This window comes from Trematomus bernacchii, unplaced genomic scaffold (genome assembly GCF_902827165.1).
Source record: "Trematomus bernacchii unplaced genomic scaffold, fTreBer1.1, whole genome shotgun sequence".
Lineage (NCBI taxonomy): Eukaryota > Metazoa > Chordata > Actinopteri > Perciformes > Nototheniidae > Trematomus > Trematomus bernacchii.
The window spans coordinates 779,014-804,924 of NW_022987592.1; the positions used below are offsets into that span (position 1 = coordinate 779,014).

The 25,911-nt window shown below is 43.7% G+C and overlaps 1 protein-coding gene across 4 annotated transcripts in view; it reads right to left on the reverse strand.

Annotated features, from left to right (window-relative positions):
- Nucleotides 1-25,911, reverse strand: part of ephb2a (eph receptor B2a) — an 82,668-nt gene that overhangs the window by 20,811 nt on the left and 35,946 nt on the right. Inside the window, exons 2-8 of one of the 4 annotated variants that reach the window (XM_034129177.1) lie at nt 20,329-20,393; nt 18,035-18,719; nt 3,499-3,654; nt 2,861-3,196; nt 2,164-2,288; nt 1,798-1,960; nt 1,571-1,679 (exon numbers count right to left, since the gene is read on the reverse strand). In XM_034129177.1, the coding sequence (XP_033985068.1) occupies nt 1,571-1,679; nt 1,798-1,960; nt 2,164-2,288; nt 2,861-3,196; nt 3,499-3,654; nt 18,035-18,719; nt 20,329-20,393 (1,639 nt within the window). Of the gene's footprint in view, nt 1-1,570; nt 1,680-1,785; nt 1,961-2,163; nt 2,289-2,860; nt 3,197-3,498; nt 3,655-18,034; nt 18,720-20,328; nt 20,404-25,911 lie in introns of those variants that run through there. The other 3 variants (XM_034129176.1, XM_034129174.1, XM_034129175.1) reach the window with 3 other exon arrangements.

A 25,911-nucleotide genomic window follows, 5' to 3' on the forward strand; every position in this document is an offset into this window, starting at 1 on the left:
TCACACACACACAACTGAAACCAAAATAATTTACAGACATATGTAAAAATTAGGGCTGTCAGTCGATTAAAATATTTAATCACGATTAATCGCATGATTGTCCATAGTTAATCGCGATTAATCGCAAATTAATCGCACATTTTTTATCTGTTCTAAATGTACCTTAGAGGGATATTTTTCAAGTTTTTAATACTCTTATCAACATATGAGTGGACACATATGCTTTATGTTTGTTTATTATCATTTGAACAATGACAAATATTCTCATAAATATTAAACACAACAACCTCTGAACATTACAAATATTCGCCTCAATTCAACCTGGAACCTCTCTCATACAATAATACAATACAAAGTGTGTGTGTGTGTGTGTGTGTGTGTGTGTGTGTGTGTGTGTGTGTGTGTGTGTGTGTGTGTGTGTGTGTGTGTGTGTGTGGAGACACTGTGATGGATCGTTGGAGCTATGTGCAGCTCAAGGCATATATGCTCGAACGGGAGCTGCCTGGACGCTGCAATCATGTTGCACTATCCGTGCTGAGTGTGCTGACTTTTCGTACAATGTCCCACTGTCTGGCTACCTGCATAAAGTCAAGTGCTCGGCGCAGTTGTCGGCGAAATGTCGCTCCTCTGTTTTCATTGAAACAGCTCCTTATATCCGTTAGCGCAGCTAGCTAGCACCAGATGCTGACAACAACACGTAAGGTGTGCCTCGCCCGCGCCACACATACACACACCCTCCCGGTCCTCCCGATGGCCAGTCTGGGCCTGCTGGTGAGCGTGGAAGTGTGGTCTGCCACAAGTGGGCGGTAGGAGCGGGGCTGTCAGCATCAGCTTGTAGATGGTATTTTAAACTTGATGCGCTCTGAAACTACAGGGCGGCCGAGGACAAAAAATACACATGCGTTAATCGCGTTAAAATAATTAGTGGCGTAATTTTTGCGTTAACGCGTTATTAACGCTTTTCGAAAGAAGAGAGAATGCTATAGGTAACATAAGATAAGAATAAACAAGTTTAAATGATTTGTTATTGGTTGTGATCATATTCTAAAGATGTTTGGATTATTGAAAAGTATACAGCTCCCTTTCATCTGAGTGTTGAGAGCTGTATCCATCAATTCATTTTGTGCTCAAAGTGCACCAGATTGATGCATTTAACTTCAACATTTAAAAAAAATCTTCCCGGGGGTCCCACAGACCCAAACAGCACACTAAGGTGTATAATAATGTTAAATGCTAAATATATACACTGCAAAAAAACAAAAAAGGAGTAAAAGTAGCTCACGACTTGTTTTATTTTTTGAAAGTAGCTCTCATCCTAAAAAAGGTTGGAGACCCCTGTTATAGAACGATACATTTGACAATTTTAAGCTTGGCCTACCATTTTATTGGAGCGATGAGGAACAGGTGGGGCTTGAAAAGGCCCACCTGTTCAAAGTGGGGAATGGCAGAACAAGTTTGAGAACCACTGCTTTAGGGGATACTCCTTTTACACTACATGGTGTTTGGTTACACAAATGAAAATAATGTTATTTTTATACTGTTATAATGGTCTGGAACATTATTGGCTTACCTGCAGCAGACAATTATGAAGACAGTGATGGCAATGATGAAGACGACCCCTGCAGCAGCAGAACCGATGATGAGGGGGAGCTTCTCCTGGATACTGGTGTTATATTCCTCTACAGGTTAAAAATATGGATGTTATCCATGGCTGGATTACCTATTTGGACGCACAAGATGTAATCATACAGTATTTACAGAATCTAGTTATTCAGTGGATTTAACTGTCATTCCTACCTTCAGTCATGGTTTGGAAGTACATTTTGCCACTAAAACTACCAAATCCAGCGACAGTCCGGGCCCTAACCTGAAACACGTAGATAGTTCCAGCTTTCAAGCTCCGTACGACTGCAGTGTTGGTCTGACTCCTCGTCAGAGAGGAGTTCAACTCTGCCTGGTTCTGAAACACATCATCAGAAATTCAAAAATGTAGATTATAAACAGAAATATGCTGTATAATTACTATGATTAAATTACTACAGCAGTAAGATTGTCTCTGTCATGATGTCATTCATGATGTCTGAATGAGCCATTTTGGGAAAGACTGATGTAGCCTGTCTGTTTTATTTTGTAACTAACTCATCATCAGCAGCATTGATGCACCTTCTCATAGTACTGCAGTTCATAGTCCAGGATCACTCCGTTGGGCTGGTCCGGCTGGGACCAGGACAGGGTGATGCTGTCCGGGGCTCTGCTGACCTGGTGGATGATGGACACTGCCGATGGGGCTGAGACAAGAACAACGTTAGCTTAAGAAAGAGGCTGTAATGTAACAGAAAGTCTACAGAGACTGCTGACCGATTCATGAACGCCAGAGGTGGGAAGTAACTAAGTACATTTACTAGTAAAATGTTGGGCTACCTGTACTTTACTTGAGTATTACCATTTTATGCTACTTTATACTTCTACTCCACTATATTTCAGAGGGAAATCAAGTAATTGTACTCCACTACATTTATTTAACAGCTTTAGATACTTAAATTGCATCTCTAAAAACGTCTAAACTAGTGGATTAACTCTTGAAGTCACAAAAGAGTCAAATTATTAAAATATAAATGTCAATCTGAACTGTGTTTGTCTACAACAGTAAAAATGCTACGTGATGCTACAACATTATCTAGAAATGTCACATATATAAATGTAATTATAAACACACATAAAGGAATTTTCTGCCCAATTATTATTTTTACTTTGTATACTTTAATTATATTTTGCTGATGATACTTCTGAAAACTTCTTCCACCACTGATGAATGCCTGTAGTGATTGAAAATGTCGTCATGTAACCCTGTTTGGCTCACCAGCCTGGTTGGTGGTGATGTTGACGGACGTGTGCTGGGGGGAGTATGGGCTCTGGTCGGACACGCCGTTCACAGTCTGTATTTCGAAGGTGTACTGGGTGTGGGCCAGGAGGTCGCTGATGTGGACGCGGCTGTCCGTCAGACCCAGCTGACGTGGGACAAACTGCACATTGTCTCCACAGCGGGTGCAGCCCCCCCGCCCACTGCCACAACTCTTACATATTATGTTGTAGACAACATCTTCTCGGCCACCGCCCTCCTGGGGGGGGCTCCACTCCAGCCTCAGAGAGGTCTCATTCACTATGGAGATCACGTTTTGTGGAGCTGATGGAACAGCTGAAAGAAAATGGGAGAGCAGAGAATATAATAATACAACTGAACTTGAAAACGTTTTTTTTGTAACTTCTAAAAAATTGTTTAAGTTTCTGCATGTTGCTATTACAGTATAGACCAGAGAGATGATCATGCCAATGTTTCTGCAGAACATTGAAAGAGTGGACTAGGCCTTTCCCTAAGAGCTAACTTAGACTAACAGCCTAATGTATATTATTGTTGCTTCCCTGTGTTTAAATTACATTCAGCGATTTGAGCTGCTGGGTGCAACACTGCTATGAATGTTCTGTCATGACAGTTCGTACTTGTGCAGGGCATCTGTTGAGGGTCGGAGTCAGTGCGGTAGTATCCGCTGCGACACACACAGTTAGTTGCTCCTTCGCTGGTGGTCCGGCTGTTGATGGGGCACTGCAGACATGAGAGGTCTCCCTGTGCAGCCTTGAATAAGCCTGATATACAAGCTGTAAGGGAAATATATAGCTGTTAAAGACAAATAGAATGGACAGAAAAAAATGAAATGAGAACAGAAGGTTCAGAACAATTTGCATCGTCAAACGCACAAGAGAGAAAAAAAAGTGGACTAAATTGTTGATTCTTTATCACATTGACTATTTGCTGCTTAGTATCAGAACCATAGTATTCCCTGCATATATAACTCTACTACATTACATTGCATTTAGCTGACGCTTTTATCCAAAGCGACTTACAATAAGTGCATTCGACCAAGAAGATACAAACTTGAAGAAAACAGAATCATATAAGTACATCAGGTTTCATAGAGCCAAAACATTTCAAGTGCTACTCAACTGGCTTTAGATAAGCCAGTCCTTTGTTAGTATATAAGTGCTTTGTTAGTAATTCTATTGCTCGAAGTGGAGTCGAAAGAGATTCGTTTTTAGTCTGAGTCAGAAGATGTGTAAGCTTTCTGCTGTCCTGATGTCAATGGGGAGCTCATTCCACCATTTTGGAGCCAGGATAGCAAACCCACGTGTTTTTGCTGATGGGAACTTGGGTCCCCCTCGCAGTGCGGGTGCAGCAAGCCGTTTGGCTGATGCAGAGCGGAGTGCACGTGCTGGGGTGTATGGTTTAACCATTTCCTGGCAGTGTTGGTCAGGTTACTTCCAAAATGTAATACATTATATTTGACTTATTACTGTCTTTTTTAAGAAATAAGTTACATTACAATATGTAAAAGTAAAAGTAATATAAAGTAGTGTAACTCATTACATTTCAGAGACAGTATAGTCTTTAAAGGTAGGGTAGGTAAGTTTGAGAAACCGGCTCGAGATACACTTTTTGTTATATTCCATGGAATGCTCTTAACATCCCGATAGCAATGAATATCTTAAAGGGCCCATGTCATGCTTTTCCGGTTATTACCCGTCCCCTTGTGAGTTATGAAGGTTTTTATGCATGTAAACGGTGTGCAGAGTCAAAACCCTCAAAGTACACCCTGTAGCGAGTAAAACTCTAACACAGAAAATACCTCCCCAAAACGCCTCGTTGGAGATACGTCACTGCCCATTTGAGTCTTCCATTTAGTTCCGGGTACCGCATGATGTCATGCGGTACCCGGAACGAAATGGACCAATCCCGAAGAGCTATGGCCACACCCAGCGGCGCTGGCCGCACCCTCTGCCAGCCTAACATTTACTGTTGGAAGCTCTGGTTCAGTTCACAATCGATCCAGTCATGCCAATGCCAAGGACCTGTTTCCTGAAATGTGAGGAGAAATCTGAGCTGTTTGTCCTACCGACGGAAGAACCACGACGAAGTCAGTGGTTGAACTTTCTTTTTAACACTGTTCCTTCAGAGGTTCGAAGAACGTTACTGTGTGCGCGGCATTTCACAGACGAAAGCTTCCAAAACATTGCCCAGTTTGAGGCCGGATATGAACAGCATTTGAAACTGAAGGACGATGCTATTCCTAGTTTGTTTGGACCGTTTGGAGCAGGGGAAGATTCAACCTGTAAGTTTGCATTGTTATTTGTGTATTTATCAAACAAGGTATCTACCACGACTGTTTAAATGTGTAAACATGTTTCGGACTGCTAAGCCAGTGCTAACTGTGCTAACTAAGTTCCTAGCGTTTCCATATCAACTCTAATATCAGCAGATGGCCTTACATACATGTATCTCATAGCAGGAGAATGTCTGCATTCACACACAAAATACTCATAGACAGTATACTCCAGGTGATTTACCGTACGGTCAGTCGCGAAACGTAATTACATTATAGCTGGCGTTCCGAGCGTGTATGCTACCGAGCTAAACAACAAGGCTACTAAGAGCTAGACATGAGTTTGCTCGGAAAAACATTGTTTTTATGCCAGCTACAATGAATGTAGCAGACTACCCATATAAGATTGCAATTGTAAACATGTGTTTGATAGCCTAATATGAACCACTATCTGTTGTTCATAGTATAGTATAGCATATTGAACAACTGAACAACTAGCAAACATAGATTAGCATTGTAATCCAGCTGGCAAGCTGACGAACATCAAACAACTAAGTTTATTTCACACTTCCAGCAGAGACAACGGGGAAATCCCCTCTCTTTGCCCGCTCACAGACCCCCAAAGGACGGCCTAGAGACCTCCAAGAGGTGTCCCTGAAATGGGGACTCTGTTTATTTCACACTTCCAGCAGAGACAACGGGGAAATCCCCTCTCTTTGCCTCTTTGGCTTTCCTCCGACGCTGATAGCATGTATAGCTAACGAGGCTAGCTATACATGCTAGCGGGAAACATTGTATTCGTGCCAGTTACAATGAATGACCGAACGTAGCAGACTACCCGTATAAAATTGCAATTATAAACACGTTATTGCTAGCCTAATATGAACCACTAGATTTTGTTCATAGTAGTTTTATTACACTCCATTATAGTTGCCGTTCCTCCGAGCTAACGTTCATATCGTGTTTGCTAACAAGGTAAACAAGAAAGCTAGGTTAGCATATTAGCTGGCAAGCTTACTGTGTGGATTAGATCCACACTCCTACCACAACTACTACTAACGAATCTAAAACAACTAAGTTTCTCTAATATTTTGTGATTTGCATTTGATTTCGTCCAGCCAGATCCTGGCGGAAAATACATGACGGGGACGGGACTACCACACTGAGGCCTCGTCCTAAAAAGCCCCGGCTGCGATAGGCAAGATGCCGACAACGGGGAGGAATGGATGATATACCGTGTATATATGTATATTTATGTTCATTTTGTACATTTCTAAAAATAAAGTTTGATGGAAATACTTAGTAGGCCTATCCTTTCTTCCCTGAATTATTTGCTCCTATAACATATCATTCATATATAGCAAACCATGATTTGATTTATCATCAAACAGTATTAGTTTATTACAGGTAAAAATAACTTACTCTTCTATAACAACAGTTGTAGGTACAGTTCGGTTAGTTAGCGTATAAAATATACGGCTGTACCGACGCCATTATAAGACTGATGTTCCGAGAGCGACCCGAAAAAAGCACTGTTAGACATGGGCGGAGCCTCTCTGGTGGTTGACTAATCAGAACAGAGTGGCCGAGCTGACCAATCGGAGCACACTAGGCTCACAGGGAGGGGGGGGGCAAGAGCTCCAACGAGTCGTTTAGTGGAGAGAGTGAATACTGCTGAATACACATACTTTACAGAGATACTGTATGCGAAACCAATGTGAGTTTGGAAAATTGCACAGTATAAATCTATTTTAGTATACCTCAACAATGTCATTATGATCAGTGGAAATGGCCATGACATGGGCCCTTTAAGTGCTTTGACAAAAAATCCATAAAAAAATGTCATCTGTGGAAGCCGTAATACTGTAAAAAGCACGACCAATCATTTTTGCCGGCCCGGCTAAAATAACTGGATGGCCTACCTGCCTGTCAGCTTTCCATCTGTGCACAAACTTATCTCGTGCCCTCATTGGTCATGTGCGCGTTTGTGTGTGTTGGAGGAGGGGCTCTATAAGGAAGTGGCAGATTTTCTCCGGTTGTGTATTTTCAAATTCTAGCGATATCGAGCCGGTTTCTCAAACTTACCTTTCAGGACTTGTTAGTGGATCAGAAACTGTGAACAGAGTTGGACAGTGCTGCCGTAAAGTTGTTGTTCTCGCAGTTCCAGCCGTTGGTGCACCGTGGAACGGAGTTTTTTTTTTTTTTGAGAGACAGTAGTCTCTGAAATGTAATGAGTTACACTACTTTTATATTACTTTTGAGTTACTTTCACCAAAATAACCGCAAAATAATGGCTAGGTATTTTAAATGCTAAAATGTAGTTTAGTGCAGCAACTGTGTAGGCCCTTAACCTGTTAAACCCTGAGCCTGTTTTTCAGGTCTCAGGCTCGAAAATGACATTCCCAGAACAAATGAGAATATCTTCCCTTCTAAAAGGGTTAAATTAATAATCTTTTTTCTCAAAGTAATGATAAACCTGTGAGTTGGATGTAGAAAAGTCAGAACAATATAGATGTTTTTATTTTAAAGAAAATTCAGATTTTACATAGTAAAAAACTGTAAATTATAGTGTCCGTCCAAAAATTATTTTTTACTTATAGGGAAAACTACCCTTGGATGATGGTAAGGTAGACTAAAAGCTTTAGGAATCCAAAGTACAACATATAATAAGTATCCTGTATCAAGATTGATGCAAAACAAGTGACATTTGAGCTTTTTAGAGAGGTTTAGCCAAAAACACTCCACCTCTGAGGTGATTTGGTTGGAAATGTTTTTTTTTCCATATCTCTGGCCCCCCTTTGTCGATTTTGATGGTTGACACCTCTTTCTGACCGTTAGAGCCAATAGAATCGAAGGGGGATTCCCCCACACACACACGTTGTAAAACAAAAAGGTGGGGGCTTTGCGCATGTAGTTTTGCATGAGAGTGAAGCTATCTCTCGCTCTGACATCTAGAAACGGAAAAACATGGATTATCCGTCTTATTGCTCATGGATTATCAGAAATCATTTCAAAGGGACACAGACGCATTGGATTAACCTATGGATTAACTTCAGCAGCGTTTTTATCGTTTTAATGCCATTGAAGACCACTTTGGAGCAGACTACAGAGACAAGAGCCTCGTCTCAATACCCCTCCTCGACTCCTCCTTTCCCTCACTCGCGTCCCTTCCTTGCGTCTTAGCATCCGCCTCCGTAAAATGCGAGCGAGAGACACGAGGAGGTGACGCGAGGACAGAGGAGTCCTCAGGTATTAATTGGGATGTCCTCGTTCACTCAAACGTCACTCTTAAACGACGTCTGTTAATGATGACATGTGCACAGCTGTATCCCCTCTCATTGGGTTTAACTGAATAACCTTTAGAACCGGCCCATTTATTGTTAAATATGTATTTAAATGATAAATCTTTCTCTTTTTAGTCAAGGGATTCAATGTATGATGGTTGGTCCTGCTTTTGTGTTCCGTTTTGGTGTAAAATGTACATTTCAATAAAATTATAATTATAATAATGTGAAAGCCTTTACTCTGAAAATGTGTGTCCTGTAGATACCCACATTTACCACAAACCCACATTCAGGACTGTGAATTTTAAATAATTGAACTCCTGAATATCTTAACACAAAACAAAACAAATAATTGTTATTTATCAAGATCTAGCCATTTATGAAATAGCTTTCTTAATAGCTATGTTTTAGTGACGTTCAAGATCATTAAACATGACTTAAATTGTTAGTATAACCTTAAGAAATGAATTGCACATAATAATTCCCACAGAGCTGTGAGCACTTATACATTTATGTGACGCTTTTCCACTCATTCTTCCAGTTCTCCGTTTTCCTCTCTTGAAATCGACCAGCTGTGAAGGTGGGGGCGGGGCTTTTATATGCGAGTAGTGAAAACACTTCCGCGTAGTCTGCTCTCGTGTATCCTCCCTTTCGTCTCCTCCCGCACCCCTCCTCCCTCACCCCTCCTCGACTCCTCCGTGTGCATTTCAGCTATTGGGACGTCCTTCAAAATGGCGTGTCTTGATCGATTTCCGGGTCAAGTCCCGGAGGAGGGGAAGAGAGGAGTCGAGGAGGGGTATTGGGATGAGGCTAAGGTAACCATGTTAGCATTTTTAGCTACCTAGCGCCACATGTTTTGATGTCTGTTTTTGTTTATAACGTCGCGATTTCGTATAATTGATTGATAATGAGGGTACCCTTCGATTCTGTGTCACCTCACGATGTGAAACGATGTCATTGATGTAGAGAAAAGATAAATAATAAGGTTTTGTGAGTGATTTTCGGTGCAGTAATCTGTTAGCATTTTTCGCTCGTTGCTAATTCAGAGGCTCAGCGTTAGCATTGTGGGTTTAAAAAAAAAAAAAAAAAAAAAAAGATCAGTTCGATGAGTTTCTTCCCGTTACATGGATATAAAACATTCATAGTTTATTAAATGAACATGCCCTCAGACACTGTTTCCTGCAAGATGTTGCGGCAGTGCCCCGGTACCGGGGTCTCTCGGGCTTAACTAACAACTTTTATTACAAGGCTTAGTTGAATACTCGATTCTGATTGGTCAATTCCGTTGCTAAGGAGGATCAAGAAAGAGAAAGTAAAAGAGGGTTAAAGACGGAGCGCTGGACGTCAGATAAATGAACAGAAGAAGACAGACAAGAAGTAAACACTAACAGGAACACGGTATGGGCTCTGCAGTGTTTAAGGACTTGTTAGTGGATCAGAAACTGTGAACAGAGTTGGACAGTGCTGCCGTAAAGTTGTTGTTCTCGCAGTTCCAGCCGTTGGTGCGCCGTGGAACGGAGTTTTTTTTTTTTTGGTTCTTGGTAGCCGAAAGCTCTAGCACCTGACCTTTTTTTGTGGACTCTGGGAACCACCAACAGACCTGCACTCTGGGATCTTAATGCCCTCGAGGGGCAATAGGAGATTAAAAGATCCTGTAGGTAGGATGGTCCCTGACCATTGAGCGCTTTGTATGTGAGTAAAAGTATTTTAAAATCAATCCTGGACTTAACTGGTAGCCAGTGCAATGCTGCTAAAACAGGAGTGATGTGGTCCATCTTCTTTGTTCCTGTTAAAACCTGTGCTGCAGCATTTTGTATGAATTGAAGGGTCTTTAATGATGAGTTTGGACAGCCTGGAGGTGATAAAAACATGGATTAGTGTTTCTGCATTGTTGCGATTTAGAATGTGCCTGATTTTTGCAATATTCCGTAGATGGAAGTAGGCAGTCCTTGAAATTTGCTTTATATGGGATTTAAAAGACAAATCCTCGTCAAAAATAACACCAAGATTTTTTACCGTGGTGCTGGAGGTCATGGTAATACAATTCGAAGAAATGATGTTGTTGGACAGTTTGTTCCGAAGGTGCTGGGGGCCTAGTATAATGACTTCTGTTTTGTCAGAGTTTAATAATAGAAAGTTGCTGGTCATCCATGTCTTTATGTCTGTGAGGTATTCTTGCAGTTTAGCTAATGGAAATTGTACATGAGTTATTCCTTATGATATTGCCCAATGGTAGCATATATATGATGAACAGGATGGGTCCAAGTACAGACCCTTGCGGTACTCCATGACTGACTGTAGTTTGTAATGAGGATTAATCGTTGACAGATACAAACTGAGACCGTTTTGATAGATAAGACCTGAACCAGCTCAGTGCAGTTCCCCTTATACCTATCAAAAGCTCTAATCTTTGGAGTAGTATGTTATGGTCAATAGTGTCAAAGGCAGCACTCAGATCTAACAGAACCAGGATAGAGGCAAGTCCATTATCAGATGCACAAAGCAGGTCATTTGTGACTTTAACCAGTGCTGTCTCTGTGCTATGATGTTTTCTAAAACCTGACTGGAATTTCTCAAATAAACAATTTGTATTTAAAAATGCACACAATTGTGAGGCCACTGCTTTCTCGAGGATTTTTGAGAGGAAGGGAATGTTTGATATTGGCCTGTAGTTGGCCATAACCTCAGGATCAAGGTTTTTTTTTTTTATAATAGGTTTAATTACAGCTACTTTAAATGACTGTGGAACATAGCCTGACAGTAAAGATATATTCATCATATTTAATACAGGTGTATTAATTAGGGGTGCAATTTCCTTGAACAGCTTAGATGGAACAGGGTCTAAGATACAGGTAGATGCTTTTAGAGGATGAAATAATTGAATTTAGTTGGTTTTGGTCTATAGGAGAGAAACACTCTAAGTATATGTCCGGTGTTAAGGGTGATTCAGTGCTGGCTAAGGGTAGGTGGTGGTTTATTTTGTCTCTGAGAGTTATAATTTTATCATTAAAGAAGTTCATAAAGTCATTACTACTGATGGATGTAGGAATAGAAGACTCAATGGAGCTGTGACTCTCGGTCAGCCTGGCTACTGTACTAAAAAGAAACCTGGCATTGTTTTTATTTTCTTCTATTAGGGAGGAATAATAAGCTGCTCTGGCAGTGCGTAGTGCCTTCTTATATTTTTTAAGGTTATCAAGCCAGAGTAACCAAAATTATTCATGCTTGGTGGAGCGCCATTTCCTTTCAAGTTGCCTTGTCCTCTGCTTTATTATGCGTGTTTCATTGTTATGCCATGGAGCTAGTCTTCTTAGTTTAATTTTCTTAATTTTAAAAGGGGCAATAGAGTCCAGTGTTATTTTTAGCGCCCCTGTAACACTATCAATCATATGATCTATTTGGGGGGGGCGTAAGGTTAGTAAAGGAGTCCTCCCTTGGACTGTGAGATGTTAAAGAGCTAAGCACTGATGGAATTTTTTCCATAAATGTTGCTACAGCAGAATCTGATAGATTTCTTTTGTAGGCATTCTTATGCAGTGGCTTATAGTCTAATAACAGAACACCAAATGTTAATAAGTAGTGATCAGATAAAACAGGGTTATGAGCACTGACTGATCGATGCTCAATTTGAATACCATATGTTAGAACAAGGTCGAGGGTGTGGTTGAAACAGTGGGTTGGTTGATGTACATTCTGTATGAATGTTACGGTTTTGAATTTATGTTTTCATTTTCCACCTTTGTTTTGAAATGTTTTCCTCCTTGTGTCTTCTCTGATCCTTCTTCCTGTGTTTGCCTTCCTGTCGTTAGTTTCCCTGGTGTGTCTGATTGTCTGATTGTGTTCACCTGTTGCCCTTGTGTTTCTGCCTCCCTTACCCCAACTGTGTCTTGTCTTGTGATTACCCCTCTCTGTATTTAGTCTTGTCTTCCCCTGTGTGCCTGGTCGGTTCATTGTTGGTTTTTCCTGTTCCTCTCCTGTTGGCTCTCATTCCTAGTGCTACCCATGTTATCCATGCCATGCTTTTTGCTCATCAGCTTTGTAAATAAAGCTCGTTTTTGTTTCTAGACCTGTTACCTCTTTTTGTAGTCTGCATTTGGGTCCTACCCTTTCCACGCTACCTAACAGAAGCCCCCCGTGTTATGTCAGTGGTTCGGCCCACTCCAGCCCCTCGTGTCCTGTCGGTGGTCCGGCCCACTCCAGCTCTCCGTGTCCTGTCGACGTACCGGCCGACGCCAGCCCCCCGTGTCCTGTTGGCTCTACGGCCGACGCCAACCCTATGTCCTGTCCCATTGGGGGTCCCGCCGACTACTCTTCTGCCGGGGGTCCTGCCAACCCTATGTCCTGTGCCGTTGGAGGTCCCGCCGACTACTCTTCTGCCGGGGGTCTTGCCAATCCTATGTCCTGTGCCGTTGGAGGTCCCGCCGACTGCTCTTCTGCCGGGGGTCTTGCCAACCCTATGTCCTGTCCCGTTGGGGGTCCCACCGACTGCTCTTCTGCCGGGGGTCCTGCCAATCCTTTGTCCTGTGCCGTTGAAGGTCCCGCCGACTACTCTTCTGCCGGGGGTCTTGCCAATCCTATGTCCTGTCCCGTTGGGGGTCCCGCCGACTACTCTTTTGCCGGGGGTCCTGCCAACCCTATGTCTTGTGCCGTTGGGGGTTCCGCTGAGGGTCCTGCCAACTCCACGTCCAGTATCGTTGGGGGTCCTGCCGACACCTGTTCCGCTGAGGGTCCTGCCAACCCCATGTCCTGTCCCGTTGGGGGTCCCGCCGACTACTGCTCCGCCGGATTTCCTGCCAACACCAGATCCTGTCCTGTTGGGGGTTCCGCCGACACCTGCTCCGCCGGGTTTCCTGCCAACACCAGATCCTGTCCTGTTGGGGGTCCCGCCGACACCTGCTCCGCCGGATTTCCTGCCAACACCAGATCCTGTCCTGTTGGGGGTCCCGCCGACACCTGCTCCGCCGGGTTTCCTGCCTACATCATATCCTGTCCTGTTGGGGGTCCCGCCGACACCTGTCCCGCCGGGGGTCCTGCCAGCTCCATGTTCTGTTCCGTTGGGGGTCCCGCCGACACCTGTCCCGCCGGGGGTCCTGCCAACTCTGTGTCCTGTCCTGTTGGAGGTCCCGCCGACACCTGTTCTCCCGGGGGTCCTGCCAACTCTGTATCCTGTCCTGTTGGGGGTCCCGCCGACACCTGTCCCGCCAGGGGCCCTGCCAACTCTGTGTCCTGTCCTGTTGGAAGTCCTGCCAACTCTGTGTCCTGTTCCATTGGGGGTCCAGTCGACTACTCTTCTGCCGGGGGTCCTGCCAACCCTATGTCCTGTGCCGTTGGAGGTCCCACCGACTACTCTTCTGCCGGGGGTCTTGCCAATCCTATGTCCTGTGCCGTTGGAGGTCCCGCCGACTGCTCTTCTGCCGGGGGTCTTGCCAACCCTGTCCTGTCCCGTTGGGGGTCCCACCGACTGCTCTTCTGCCGGGGGTCCTGCCAATCCTTTGTCCTGTGCCGTTGAAGGTCCCGCCGACTACTCTTCTGCCGGGGGTCTTGCCAATCCTATGTCCTGTCCCGTTGGGGGTCCCGCCGACTACTCTTTTGCCGGGGGTCCTGCCAACCCTATGTCCTGTGCCGTTGGGGGTTCCGCTGAGGGTCCTGCCAACTCCACGTCCAGTATCGTTGGGGGTCCTGCCGACACCTGTTCTGCTGAGGGTCCTGCCAACCCCATGTCCTGTCCCGTTGGGGGTCCCGCCGACTACTGCTCCGCCGGATTTCCTGCCAACACCAGATCCTGTCCTGTTGGGGGTTCCGCCGACACCTGCTCCGCCGGGTTTCCTGCCAACACCAGATCCTGTCCTGTTGGGGGTCCCGCCGACACCTGCTCCGCCGGATTTCCTGCCAACACCAGATCCTGTCCTGTTGGGGGTCCCGCCGACACCTGCTCCGCCGGGTTTCCTGCCTACACCATATCCTGTCCTGTTGGGGGTCCCGCCGACACCTGTTCCGCCGGGGGTCCTGCCAGCTCCATGTTCTGTTCCGTTGGGGGTCCCGCCGACACCTGTCCCGCCGGGGGTCCTGCCAACTCTGTGTCCTGTCCTGTTGGAGGTCCCGCCGACACCTGTTCTCCCGGGGGTCCTGCCAACTCTTTATCCTGTCCTGTTGGGGGTCCCGCCGACACCTGTCCCGCCAGGGGCCCTGCCAACTCTGTGTCCTGTCCTGTTGGAAGTCCTGCCAACTCTGTGTCCTGTTCCATTGGGGGTCCAGTCGACACCAGCCCTTGCTCCATCCGGGGTCCCATTGACACCAGCCCATGTCATGTTCAGGATCCCGTCTACGCCTGTCCCGTCGGCTCCGGTTCCTGTCCGGCCGATACTGGGTCCTGCCCGGCCTCCAGAGCTGTCCCGTCAGCGCCTTCCTGCCCGGCCTCCGGAGCTGTCAAGTCAGCGTCTTCCTGCCCGGCCTCCGGAGCTGTCCCATCAGCGCCTTCCTGCCCGGCCTCCGGAGCTGTCTCGTCAGCGCCTTCCTGCTCGTCCTCTGGAGCTGTCCCGTCAGCGCTTTCCTGCCCGGCCTCCGGAGCTGTCCCGTCAGCCCCTTCCTGCTCGTCCTCCGGAGCTGTCCCGTCGCCGCCTTCTTGTTCGTCCTCGAGCCCGGCCCCCTGAGTGCCGCGGTCTTCGCCCTCGAGCCCGGCCCCCTGAGTGCCGCGGTCTTCGCCCTCGAGCCCGGCCCCTTGAGTTCCCCAGCCGTGGTCTTCGACCTCGAGCCCGGCCTCCTGACTCTTCCAGCCACTGCCTTCGCTCTCATGCCCGGGCCCCTGAGTTCGCCCGCTGTGGCCTTCGCCCCTTTTTGGACTCTGCTTGCCCCCGGGCCGTCCGCCCGGGACCCCTTCCGGGCCCGTCCTCCGGACCCCCTCCACCCACCCTTTTGGCCCTGGTTGTGCGTCCCTCCTCCGGGCCCCCTCCGCCCACCCTTCTAGAGGTTTTGGACTTTTTAGTTTTTTTTTGGGACGTCTGGAATCCGTCCCTTGAGGGGGGGGTTCTGTTACGGTTTTGAATTTATGTTTTCATTTTCCACCTTTTGTTTTGAAATGTTTTCCTCCTTGTGTCTTCTCTGATCCTTCTTCCTGTGTTTGCCTTCCTGTCGTTAGTTTCCCTGGTGTGTCTGATTGTCTGATTGTGTTCACCTGTTGCCCTTGTGTTTCTGCCTCCCTTACCCCAGCTGTGTCTTGTCTTGTGATTACCCCTCTCTGTATTTAGGCCCACTCCCTCGACCCTACCCCTCCGTGACGGAGTGAACTCCGTCTGTAGCGACACTCGCAGCTCAACGAGGCTCCCTCCTCTCAGATGGAGGGAGTAAATACAGCGGCAAGCTTTGGGACAAACTCCCCTCTCTCCGGCAGAAACAGGAAATGCCGTAACTGTATGTAACAACGGTTTCAAATCAGCATCTCTTAGACAAAAAATGTAAATTAAGAACTCAAATAAAACTCCAAACATCTTTCATTGTGTTACTTTTTTGTAAAGCTCTTTTAGTTTTAAACCTGATGTTTATAAGCTTCTTAGTTTTTGCAACAGTCTGTAAATATACACAACTTTATAATAAAATGCACACATTTACCTTTTTCTAGACTAAACACAGGTATGATCCTAAATTTAAAAAATATGAGGTTATCATGAGGTTGTTAACATCGCAATTTATCAGTGGATGTTTGCTGGAACTACTTGTAAACAGCGTGTTTCCTGACGGACACACACAGCGTGACTCCGGTCAGGTAGAGACCAGTCTCAAGTCAGCACCGATGCAGACTCGCTGTTTGAGGGCTTGATAGCCCACACCTCTCCACACTCGTTGGTTTGGAACAGCACTTAATGTGGCGAACGCGCAAACGGAGGGGTAGTGTGTAGGGGTAGGGTGTAGGGCGTGGTTTGGGATTGGGCCTGAGTCTTGTCTTCCCCTGTGTGCCTGGTCGGTTCATTGTTGGTTTTTCCTGTTCCCCTCCTGTTGGCTCTCATTCCTAGTGCTACCCATGTTATCCATGCCATGCTTTTTGCTCATCAGCTTTGTAAATAAAGCTCGTTTTTGTTTCTAGACCTGTTACCTCTTTTTGTAGTCTGCATTTGGGTCCTACCCTTTCCACGCTACCTAACAATGAATCCAATTGAATCTAATGAGGTAAAAACAATATTGAGGCTATTATTCTCAACATGAATATTAAAGTCACCCACAATAATGACTTTATCGGTTTTAAGGACTAAACTTGATAACAATTCTGAAAATTCAGATATGAATTCAGAATAAGGACCTGGGGCCCGATACACTGTGACAATTAATATTGGCTGAATTGTTTTCCAAGTTGGGTGCAAAAGACTAAGAATCAGGCTTTCGAAAGAGTTATAGTTTTGTTTTGATTTTGTATTTATGAGAAGACATGAGTATTTATATGACTGGGTGGAGTGGCTTCATTTAGTGTCACATATTCTTCATGTCGCAACCAGGTTTCAGTGAGGCAACATAAGTCAATCTGATTGTCTGTTATTAAGTCATTAACTAATGCAGCCTTAGATGACAAAGATCTGATGTTTAACAGTCCACAATTAATTGTCTTGTTTTGTTGCATTAATGTTCTTTTGGTGTTCACTTTTATGAGGTTTTTGTGTAGAATTCCTCTTCTTTGTATTTGCCTCGTTGGCCACTGGGTAGAGCTGGCGAGCAGGATTTGGAATGTCTGTGGCGGAAAAGTAGAGATAATGCGTTCAGGGTCAGTGACCGTTGTTGTGACTAGCGCTGTAGGGGACAGCGGACGATGGCAGGGGGCGCCAATCCCCAGGTCAGCAGACTGTCCCGATACCCCAGAAGAAGATGGGTTTGATGTTAATAGTCAGGCACGAGGATAGGACAGCACTGTGTGTTGAATGTTAGCGGACAACTTGTGAAAACCTTTACTTATATTTATATTTATACTAACGGTTCAAGTCATATGGTTTATCAAACTTTATAAATGCAAACAGTTTCAATTGGTTTCTGTTATTCAATCATACAATTCGAAGAAATCTGTGAATTATTTTCCAATTCCCCCCGGCCTCCTCCACTGTAGCTGTGACACTGCACCCTGCAGCAGCTGCCCCATCGTGTCACTGCTCGCAAGTAAATAAATAATCATTTCAAGAGCCTGCTTCACAAGCACCACACTGACTTCCCTCTGCTCAGCCCGTGTCTGTCTCTCAGTCCCGGGGATGTGAGGACAGACACGGGAGGCTTGCATAGAGGACACGTTAGTCACTATAAAGAACACACAAGTTGAAACAATGAATTACATTCATTCCTTATTAGAGAAGACACAGATGATTAGGTTGAGGAAGATGACTGGTGTTGTGTAGCAGTGTCTGTCACTCGGTACACTGCTCTTATAACACCAATCAGCTGTTGGGGAGCAGGAAGGAACAGGCCTTCTGTACTCGCAACTTTGATTAATCTCCCCATAATGCTAGTACTAAAGAAAAAAACAACCCTATTTGTAAATGTGGTTGGGACCACAAATATACACATGTTTTACTGTCACATGCAATATTTGCTGAGATGCATTCTAGTCTAGACCCCGTGGTGTCTTACCTCTGCAGACCGTTCCATTCTCCACTGACTCGTACCCGGCCTTGCACATGCAGCGCCCGATGGGGACCATCCACTCCCCCTCCCCGTTGCAGTACAGCTTGATGGGAACATCCACCTCCTCCCCGTTGGGAACACACACCCCTCTGGCCGCCACCAGAGACGTGCTCTCTGCTCCAGAAAGAGTTTCCGGGAAGATGGCACCATTCTGGGTCACACAGGGACATTTCCTGTAGAAGACTCGAACAGCGATGATTGACATGCATGCGCCGTAATCCTGAAAAGCAAGGTAGAAGCCGCTGCGCGAAACAGGTCCAAAACTCCGGACTTCACTGTTAATCTTCATGATGCGTCCACCAAGATCCACCTGAGAGAAACTCTCATCGGCTGCTATAGTGTCCACCTTCACCCAGGGGTTCTCCATCCAGGGGGGCGACGATTTAGTGGCTGTGTCAGAGTCAGACTCATAGTAGTACAGATTGAAGGTCTCCTTGCAGGAGCCAGGGACGTTGGGTATAGAACTGCAGTCTCGCACTGAGAACTTCATCTGGACGTGGATGCGCTGAGCCCCGCGGCGCCGGATGTACTTGGTGCGGAACCAGTTGTTCTGGCTGCTATCGAAGACGTTGCACACTTGGTATGTTCGAATAGTGTTCATGTTTTCATCATAGCCACTCACTTCTTCCCACTACAAAACACACAAGCAACAACAGTGTATTCAGTGACACATATTTAATTAACAAGAACTACAAAAACGTACACTTATAGGTTTTATGAAGTGGTACGGCCCAAAATAAATACCTGGTTTGTCATACACACACATCATCACTCATTTCACATTTAGTCTGAACACACCTTAGAAGGTTTTGCAGTGCTTTAACATTGTGACTAGTTCCACCTCTATTTATCAGGGTCAACATTTCCATGACTTCCAGGAGGTTGTTTGTCAGGAGGGTGTAAACCAAGACAGATTTAAACATGCTACACTACTCTGGAACTATTTTAGGCAGTTAATATAAAATAATTGTAAACACTGTATTACAACAAGAAGGCTATGGTTTAAACTGAATATAGCTTGACAACAAATTCATAATGAAAAAGTTTAAAGTTGTAACAGTCAAAAAGTATATATTTGTACCTTCTTATGTTATTCTTTACCTAGCTGTACTGGGGTTACATTTGGATTAGAACGTCAACAACAGGCATTAGCTAGCAATTATGAAATGTATCAGATTTACTCTCTGTAGATTACATTTTCTGAAATGATGAGCAACTTGTACTTTACTTAAAGGGTCCTATCATGCAAAATGCACTTTTGTACGTCTTGTATACATGAATATGTGTCCCTGGTGTTCCAGGGAGCTCACCAAGTGTCAGAAAACACAACCCTCTCTATTTTCCTCCATACCCAAATCTCTAAAAAAGAGGCTGCAACGGATCTGATAAAAACTGATCCAGATTTGAACACTGTCCTGACATCAGGACGGTGGCGCTACGGCTATTGGGCCAACTCTCCACCAATCAGGAGGAGACAGCCACGGCCATTGCCGTTCGAAAGCGCTGGAGACGCTGTAGTACATATGCCAGGCCTGTAGGTGGTGCTGTTCTCACAGAATCAGCCCTTGCAAAGACAGAGCTAAACATTTTCAAATTGAGTGAAATGAGGCATGGCTAAAATGCATGATCTGTTTGGTATTTTGAAAAAAAAAAAGTATAAATATGCCTTATATAGGTATGGTCCTACACTATATTATTCAAATATAGCATGATAGGTCAATTTTTAAGTGTTTACATTTCATTGCATTTATTTTATACATCAATTTCACTACATTTAAGAGTAAAATATTGTTATTTTTTCTTACCTACATTTATCCAATCCAATCCAATCCACTTTATTTATATAGCACATATTAAAAACGGAGGGTTTACCGAAGTGCTTCACAGCAAACATAACATTATAATAAAATATAATATTGCAATAATAGATAAAAGGCACACATAAGAATAGATAAAAGGCACATAAAGGCTATGAAATTGTTGGCTTAAATTACATGTTAAAACTTTATGTATAGAGGCTTTCATCATCATCCGTTAGCACTGAAACAAGGCCCTCCCTAATTCCAGAGCTTTAAACAAGTGTTTTTTATTGACACTGAGGGAGTCCTCTCATTGGTGCATTTCAACCTGAAAAGCTACTGTGAATGCATCACTACGGCGACTGTCACATTGCATCAGAACATCAGAAGGTCAGCTGCATACCGCAGGCGGTTCCTTGTGTATTGGTTTGTTCCACTCACCCCCTGTGATGGGTAGATGGTCCAGCCCAGTTCTGCTGTTGCTGTGGTTGAGTCCATTAGTACTTCTGCAGGTGACAAAATCAAATATGAAAATCAAATATTATATTATATATTCAGTCATAGATATTGAGTTTTTTACAGGAAATGTAATTCAGTCATTTTACATACTGCACTGGCAAACATTTCTTAATTTCTGTAATTGTAATTTATTTTTAGCTCACATTCATCCTGACCACTTGCATAAGGGTGAAAATAAATGTGTAATTTATTTGTAATTTATTTATTTGAAATTAATTTATATTTAAGATATGTGTCGAATTACTGTAATTGGTCATTAAACAATTGGGATGTTTGTGAAACATGTGTCTAGCTGGATAAAATCACAATGTGGACATCAGGGTTGGGAGGATTACTTTAAAAAAAATGTAATCCGTTACAATTACTGGTTACCTGTAATCAGTAATCTAACTTGAGTATCAAAATATAAAAGTAACCTGATTACTTTCTGATGGATGACCTCAACATCAAACGCAATTAGGAGAAATTAAATATCAGGTGTTTTTTACTTAAAGGTCACCTATTATGCAAAATCCACTTTTTCATGTCTTTTCTACATAAACATGTGTAAAGAGATTCTGAAAGTTTCAGGAAAAAAGATTTTCTCACTTTTTGTCCTGATCCATATAAAAACCTGCCAGATTTTGGCCACTTTATGATGTCATAACAATTTTTTGGCTTGTGTAACCATTAGCCAATAACCAACCAAGGTAACACCCGCCTACCTTATCACCTGAATCTCCTCCTAGATCACCATTGTGTTATTTTTAACCACATATCGTCACAGATCGCTCGCCTGGTACAGACTGCTATGAAAATTATGGGGGTCAAAAAACATCCACCTCTCCAAAACATATATGAGCAGTCCATTATTAGACAGGCCCAACAAATCGTGTCTGATGCCCCCCACATTCTCCACCCAGAATTCCAGCTCCTTCCTTCTGGTAGAAGATGCAGGGTTCCCAAGAGTAGGCTGAACCTCTATAAGCAGTCATTCCTGCCTCTGTCTATTAAAGGTGGGGTAGGTAAGTTTGAGAAACCGGCTCGAGAAACACTTTTTGTTATATTCCATGGAATGCTCTTAACATCCCGATAGCAATGAATATCTTAAGTGCTTTGACAAAAAATCCATAAAAAAATGTCATCTGTGGAAGCCATAGTACTGTAAAAAGCACGACCAATCATTTTAGCCGGCCCGGCTAAAATAACTGGATGGCCTACCTGCCTGTCAGCCTTCCATCTGTGCACAAACTTATCTCGTGCCCTCATTGGTCATGTGCGCGTTCCTGTGTGTTGGAGGAGGGGCTCTATAAGGAAGTGGCAGATTTTTTCCGGCTGTGTAATTTCAAATTCTTGCGCACTCGAGCTGGTTTCTCCAAAATTACCTACCCCACCTTTAAGCTGCTCAACACTCACATGTGATGTAATACTCTTGTTGGCCATGAGGGTTGTGCAATAGGTCGCCTGCGTCAGTATGTGCGTCTGTGTATTGTGTATGTGCAAACGGTGTATGAGTGATGATATGTGTATGTATTTTAATGTTTACTATGTTTGTATTATGTACATGTATGTGGAACTACAGGACGGAGTCCAGAACACATTTCCTTACAGGGACAATAAAGTATATCGTATCGTATTGATGAAAAACAGTATAATAGGGGACCTTTAAGTGTATTATGTAAGAAAATAGAACAATGTGACCATAGAAAAGAAGAAACCAAGATATTCAGGATCATAAATGTGTCTTATTAAATTTAGGCTAGACCTACAGAATAGTAGAACTTACAAAAAGTGTTTTAGTTTAATATATGAATTAAAAGAAAACTGTATTTTTGTTTTAATGAATCAGGTGTCCACCTACTGCATTCAAAATATCTATTTAAATAAAGAATGAAAGTAGCGAAAAGAAAAACCAAAAAGAAAATCCAGGCAGTAAGTCTACCTTTTAATATATCCATATTTATTGATACATTGTTATCCTGCAAGCAGTCCTCGGTTTAAAAAGATGTAACGGTAATCTGATTATGTTTTTTCTTACTGTAACTGTAAGGGAATGCAGTTACTTTTTTTGTATCTTGATTTAGTAATCCCCTTAGATGTATCCGTTACTCGGAACAGGGGAGTGTGTGCAGCTGCATGTGTGTGACAGACAATGAGAAAGTAAAAATGATAAGAAAGAGGAGACACTTTCTGTCAGGGCCGTGATTTTACAGTATATGGTGGAGCCAAAAAACAATAATTATAGTCTCAAATAATTCATCATTTTCATCTGTGTCTGAATATTTTACGTTTCTTACAGTAACTAGGACTGTGTTCAAACAGACATGAGAAACTGATTTCAAATCACTCTTTGCAAAACATGCCAACACAGAGATCTACGGAAGTAAAAGAGGAAAGGTCAAGTGTTCCTCAACTCAAGGTGTAACAACACTGTTTTGGGAAACTTGTACATGAAAGTGCAAGTTGCTGGTAGATCACTTTGTAATGTGAACAATGCTGATTAACTTATAATAATACTGACTTCCTAGAGAGCATTTTATCATCTCACAGGTTCTTGAAACAACACGCTCACACCAAAACTGCCCTTTGCATATTTAAACACAGTGCTAATAATAGCCACACACATCCACAGCCACAGCTCCCTGACAGCTCCTCTCCTGCCCCAGGCATCTGCTCTCTACATCCATAAGCCTCTGATACCCCATTCACACCAACGGTGTTTCAGGGCCGGTTCGGAGCTGGAGCTTGAAAAGCACTGGGTTTTCCTGTTCACACCGCAGCCTCTAAGCTCCGAAACCCGGTTCGTTTCGAGCACCAAAAAGTTGTCCGTCTAGAAGCAAGAACCGCATACGTCACGCTTACGTCGGAGGGGGGCGAGATTAACCTGAGCTAACAGTTAAGGCGAGTACGGCAAATAAAAGTTGTAACCAGCAGTAGTGCTGAGCAAAGTGACTAGAACGCAACCACACACTTGTAAAAAAAAAACACGCTTTATAAAGTCAGGCAACACTAACCAGGCTTCGTGTGATTCTGTTTATTTGTACCTTACTTTGACCATCCGTTCACTGTTATTGATCATTGTGGAGAGCAGGCAGACGTTTTGTTTGTTATTATAGCAGCTATCGGATGGAATCAATACATGGGCTGCACAGGTTGTCATGTCCGACTATCACAAGTAGAATCATAATGAAAAATACGCCGGTAAAAAGTGCCTGTAGAAAACGGCTTAGCAAGTAGTCAAGATAGTCAGTTTAGCTTCGGTTGCTATGCTAACATCACCCATGTTATACCAGAGAAACTTTCATAACAGCGTTGTGATGCCAAACAGCGTCAATTCAGACTGACACCAAACAGCGTCAATTCAGACTGACACACATTCACTTAAGGGGAACTGGGGATATGTATCAGCTGCTTGTGTGACAGTCAGACAGTGAATACTTTAGAGCCGTGTGAGCTAACCCGGAGCTAACGGGAGAATAAACTCCCGTGGAAGAGCAGCCAGCACTGCAGCGGTCGCTAAATGCCGCTGAAACACATTAATAAACAATGAACCACGGCACTCTGGAGAAAAGTATAAGGTTGGAGAAGTCGTTATTTAATTTAATCTGGCTTCGTATGATTAAAAGCAACACAATCATCGACCCGACGCAGTCCCCGGCCCGTTGTTGTTGTGAGGTGAGCTCCGTTGGGGAGAAAATCAGCGACGTAAACTGTGACGTCATGACGCAGCAGCGGCAGCACCAGTCGGGCTCTGAGCGGTGTGAAAAGAGCCGGCGCTAAACCGAAGAACCGGTTCTGAACCAGAAAAGCTCTAGCACAGAGCTAGAAGGGGAAAAGCCTTGGTGTGAAAGGGGTATAAGTGAGGTCTATCATCTGTGTGCCATCCCCCCACCACATGTCAGGTGAAACCATGCTGCTAGCTCTGGGTATCCAACACATCCTCAATTATTCACATCACCCTGAGAGTCCGGGTGCTGAGTAAAGCCTCTCCCTTCAGGGGCTTTGAGACGAGAGGGGATGACAGCCGGACTTCATGTTCATGTTCCGTCACAAAAGACGTTTAAGTGACAGTTGTTTCATTCTGGTGCTTTTATTGTCTGCCTTTATGATCTAATAAGTACACACACAACCGCACAAACTAACACACAAGTTGCCCACTTGAATGAGTCTTTGCATAAAAGTAGCTATTAGCCTACAAACAGAGCGGAAGTAATTCACTGAACGCCCTCAAACATGCTGCTCTCAGCTTCACGTGTCTTCAGCAGCAGAGGAGCAGCACAGAGATCACTGCGACACTAGAGGTGTGCCCACATTTAACTCTAATAACAAACCACACGGTTCATCAAACAGCAATTACTAGAAGTTGATACAATATATAAAAATTGGCTATTTTCTATAATCATTTTAACAACAAAAAAATCTCAGATTTACCTCCAAGGGAAATGATCGACGGTTCATGGTTAATTGCAGGCAGCCAAATTATGTGTAAATATTGTAATACTGTCATGATTTTCAGACAGAGCACAGCTTGATTTATTATTCTACTTCTATAAAATTAGGACTCGTAAGAGTAAGACAAAAACAGATTGGTTAAATTTAAAGCAGCAGAAGGATATACCGTCAGTTTTAGTCCCTGGTACACCCCCAAAACAGTGGATCCTACATTTCCCATACTGCCACAGAAAAAGATCTTTCAGTTTGATGCTTTGAGCCAGGCAGATACCTCAGTCTGATCTAACACAAAGTGCTGGCTGGATTCATAAGATTCTGAAACATCATGTCTCCCTGGTCGTCCAGGTGTCACTCATTTTCTCATTGTTCACACAACTACATCCGTCACCGGCATCATTAAGGCTCATCACATGATGCTTCTAAGGATGCCTTCATTTTAGTTTGGTCAGCACCTAGACTCACCAGGCTAGACCATTTCACAGGGGTGTGAAACAGGAGTCAGTGGAAAACATGTGCATATGTTCTGGTTGGTGGACAGGCGACAGCAGGTCATCATTAACATAAATGTTTACAAATGTTTTCCTATGAAAGTGGGAACATTTACAATTGTTTTAACTTTTTGAAGTTACAGTTTTATCAGACATAACAATATACAAAAACAATTATAGTATTTGTGTTTATTATTGACTGACTATTATGTCTGTCAGGAAGGCAGCAGGAGGCTCAGAGACTGAATATGTGAATGTGTGTGTGCAGAGACACAGCCTCATCTGTCACACACTCATCACTCAGAGTTATATTGCCAATTTGCTAGAGGAGCAAAGTTATTTATCGGGGTGTTGAGCTTCACTTTTATTGTATTTTGTATAAATTGAATTTTTTTTATTTTAAGAAAAATACACGCTAGAATCTTCTGAGCCAACCCGTGAGTGGGTCCTACTGACTCTATTTTTCCCTTTGGGATTTACATGGGCATATTTCCAATAAATGTTGATACTTAAATACCCACATCCTTTACGAAATATGAATTGACTGATATTAACGTGCACAAAAATAACTAGTGTAAATTGCTGA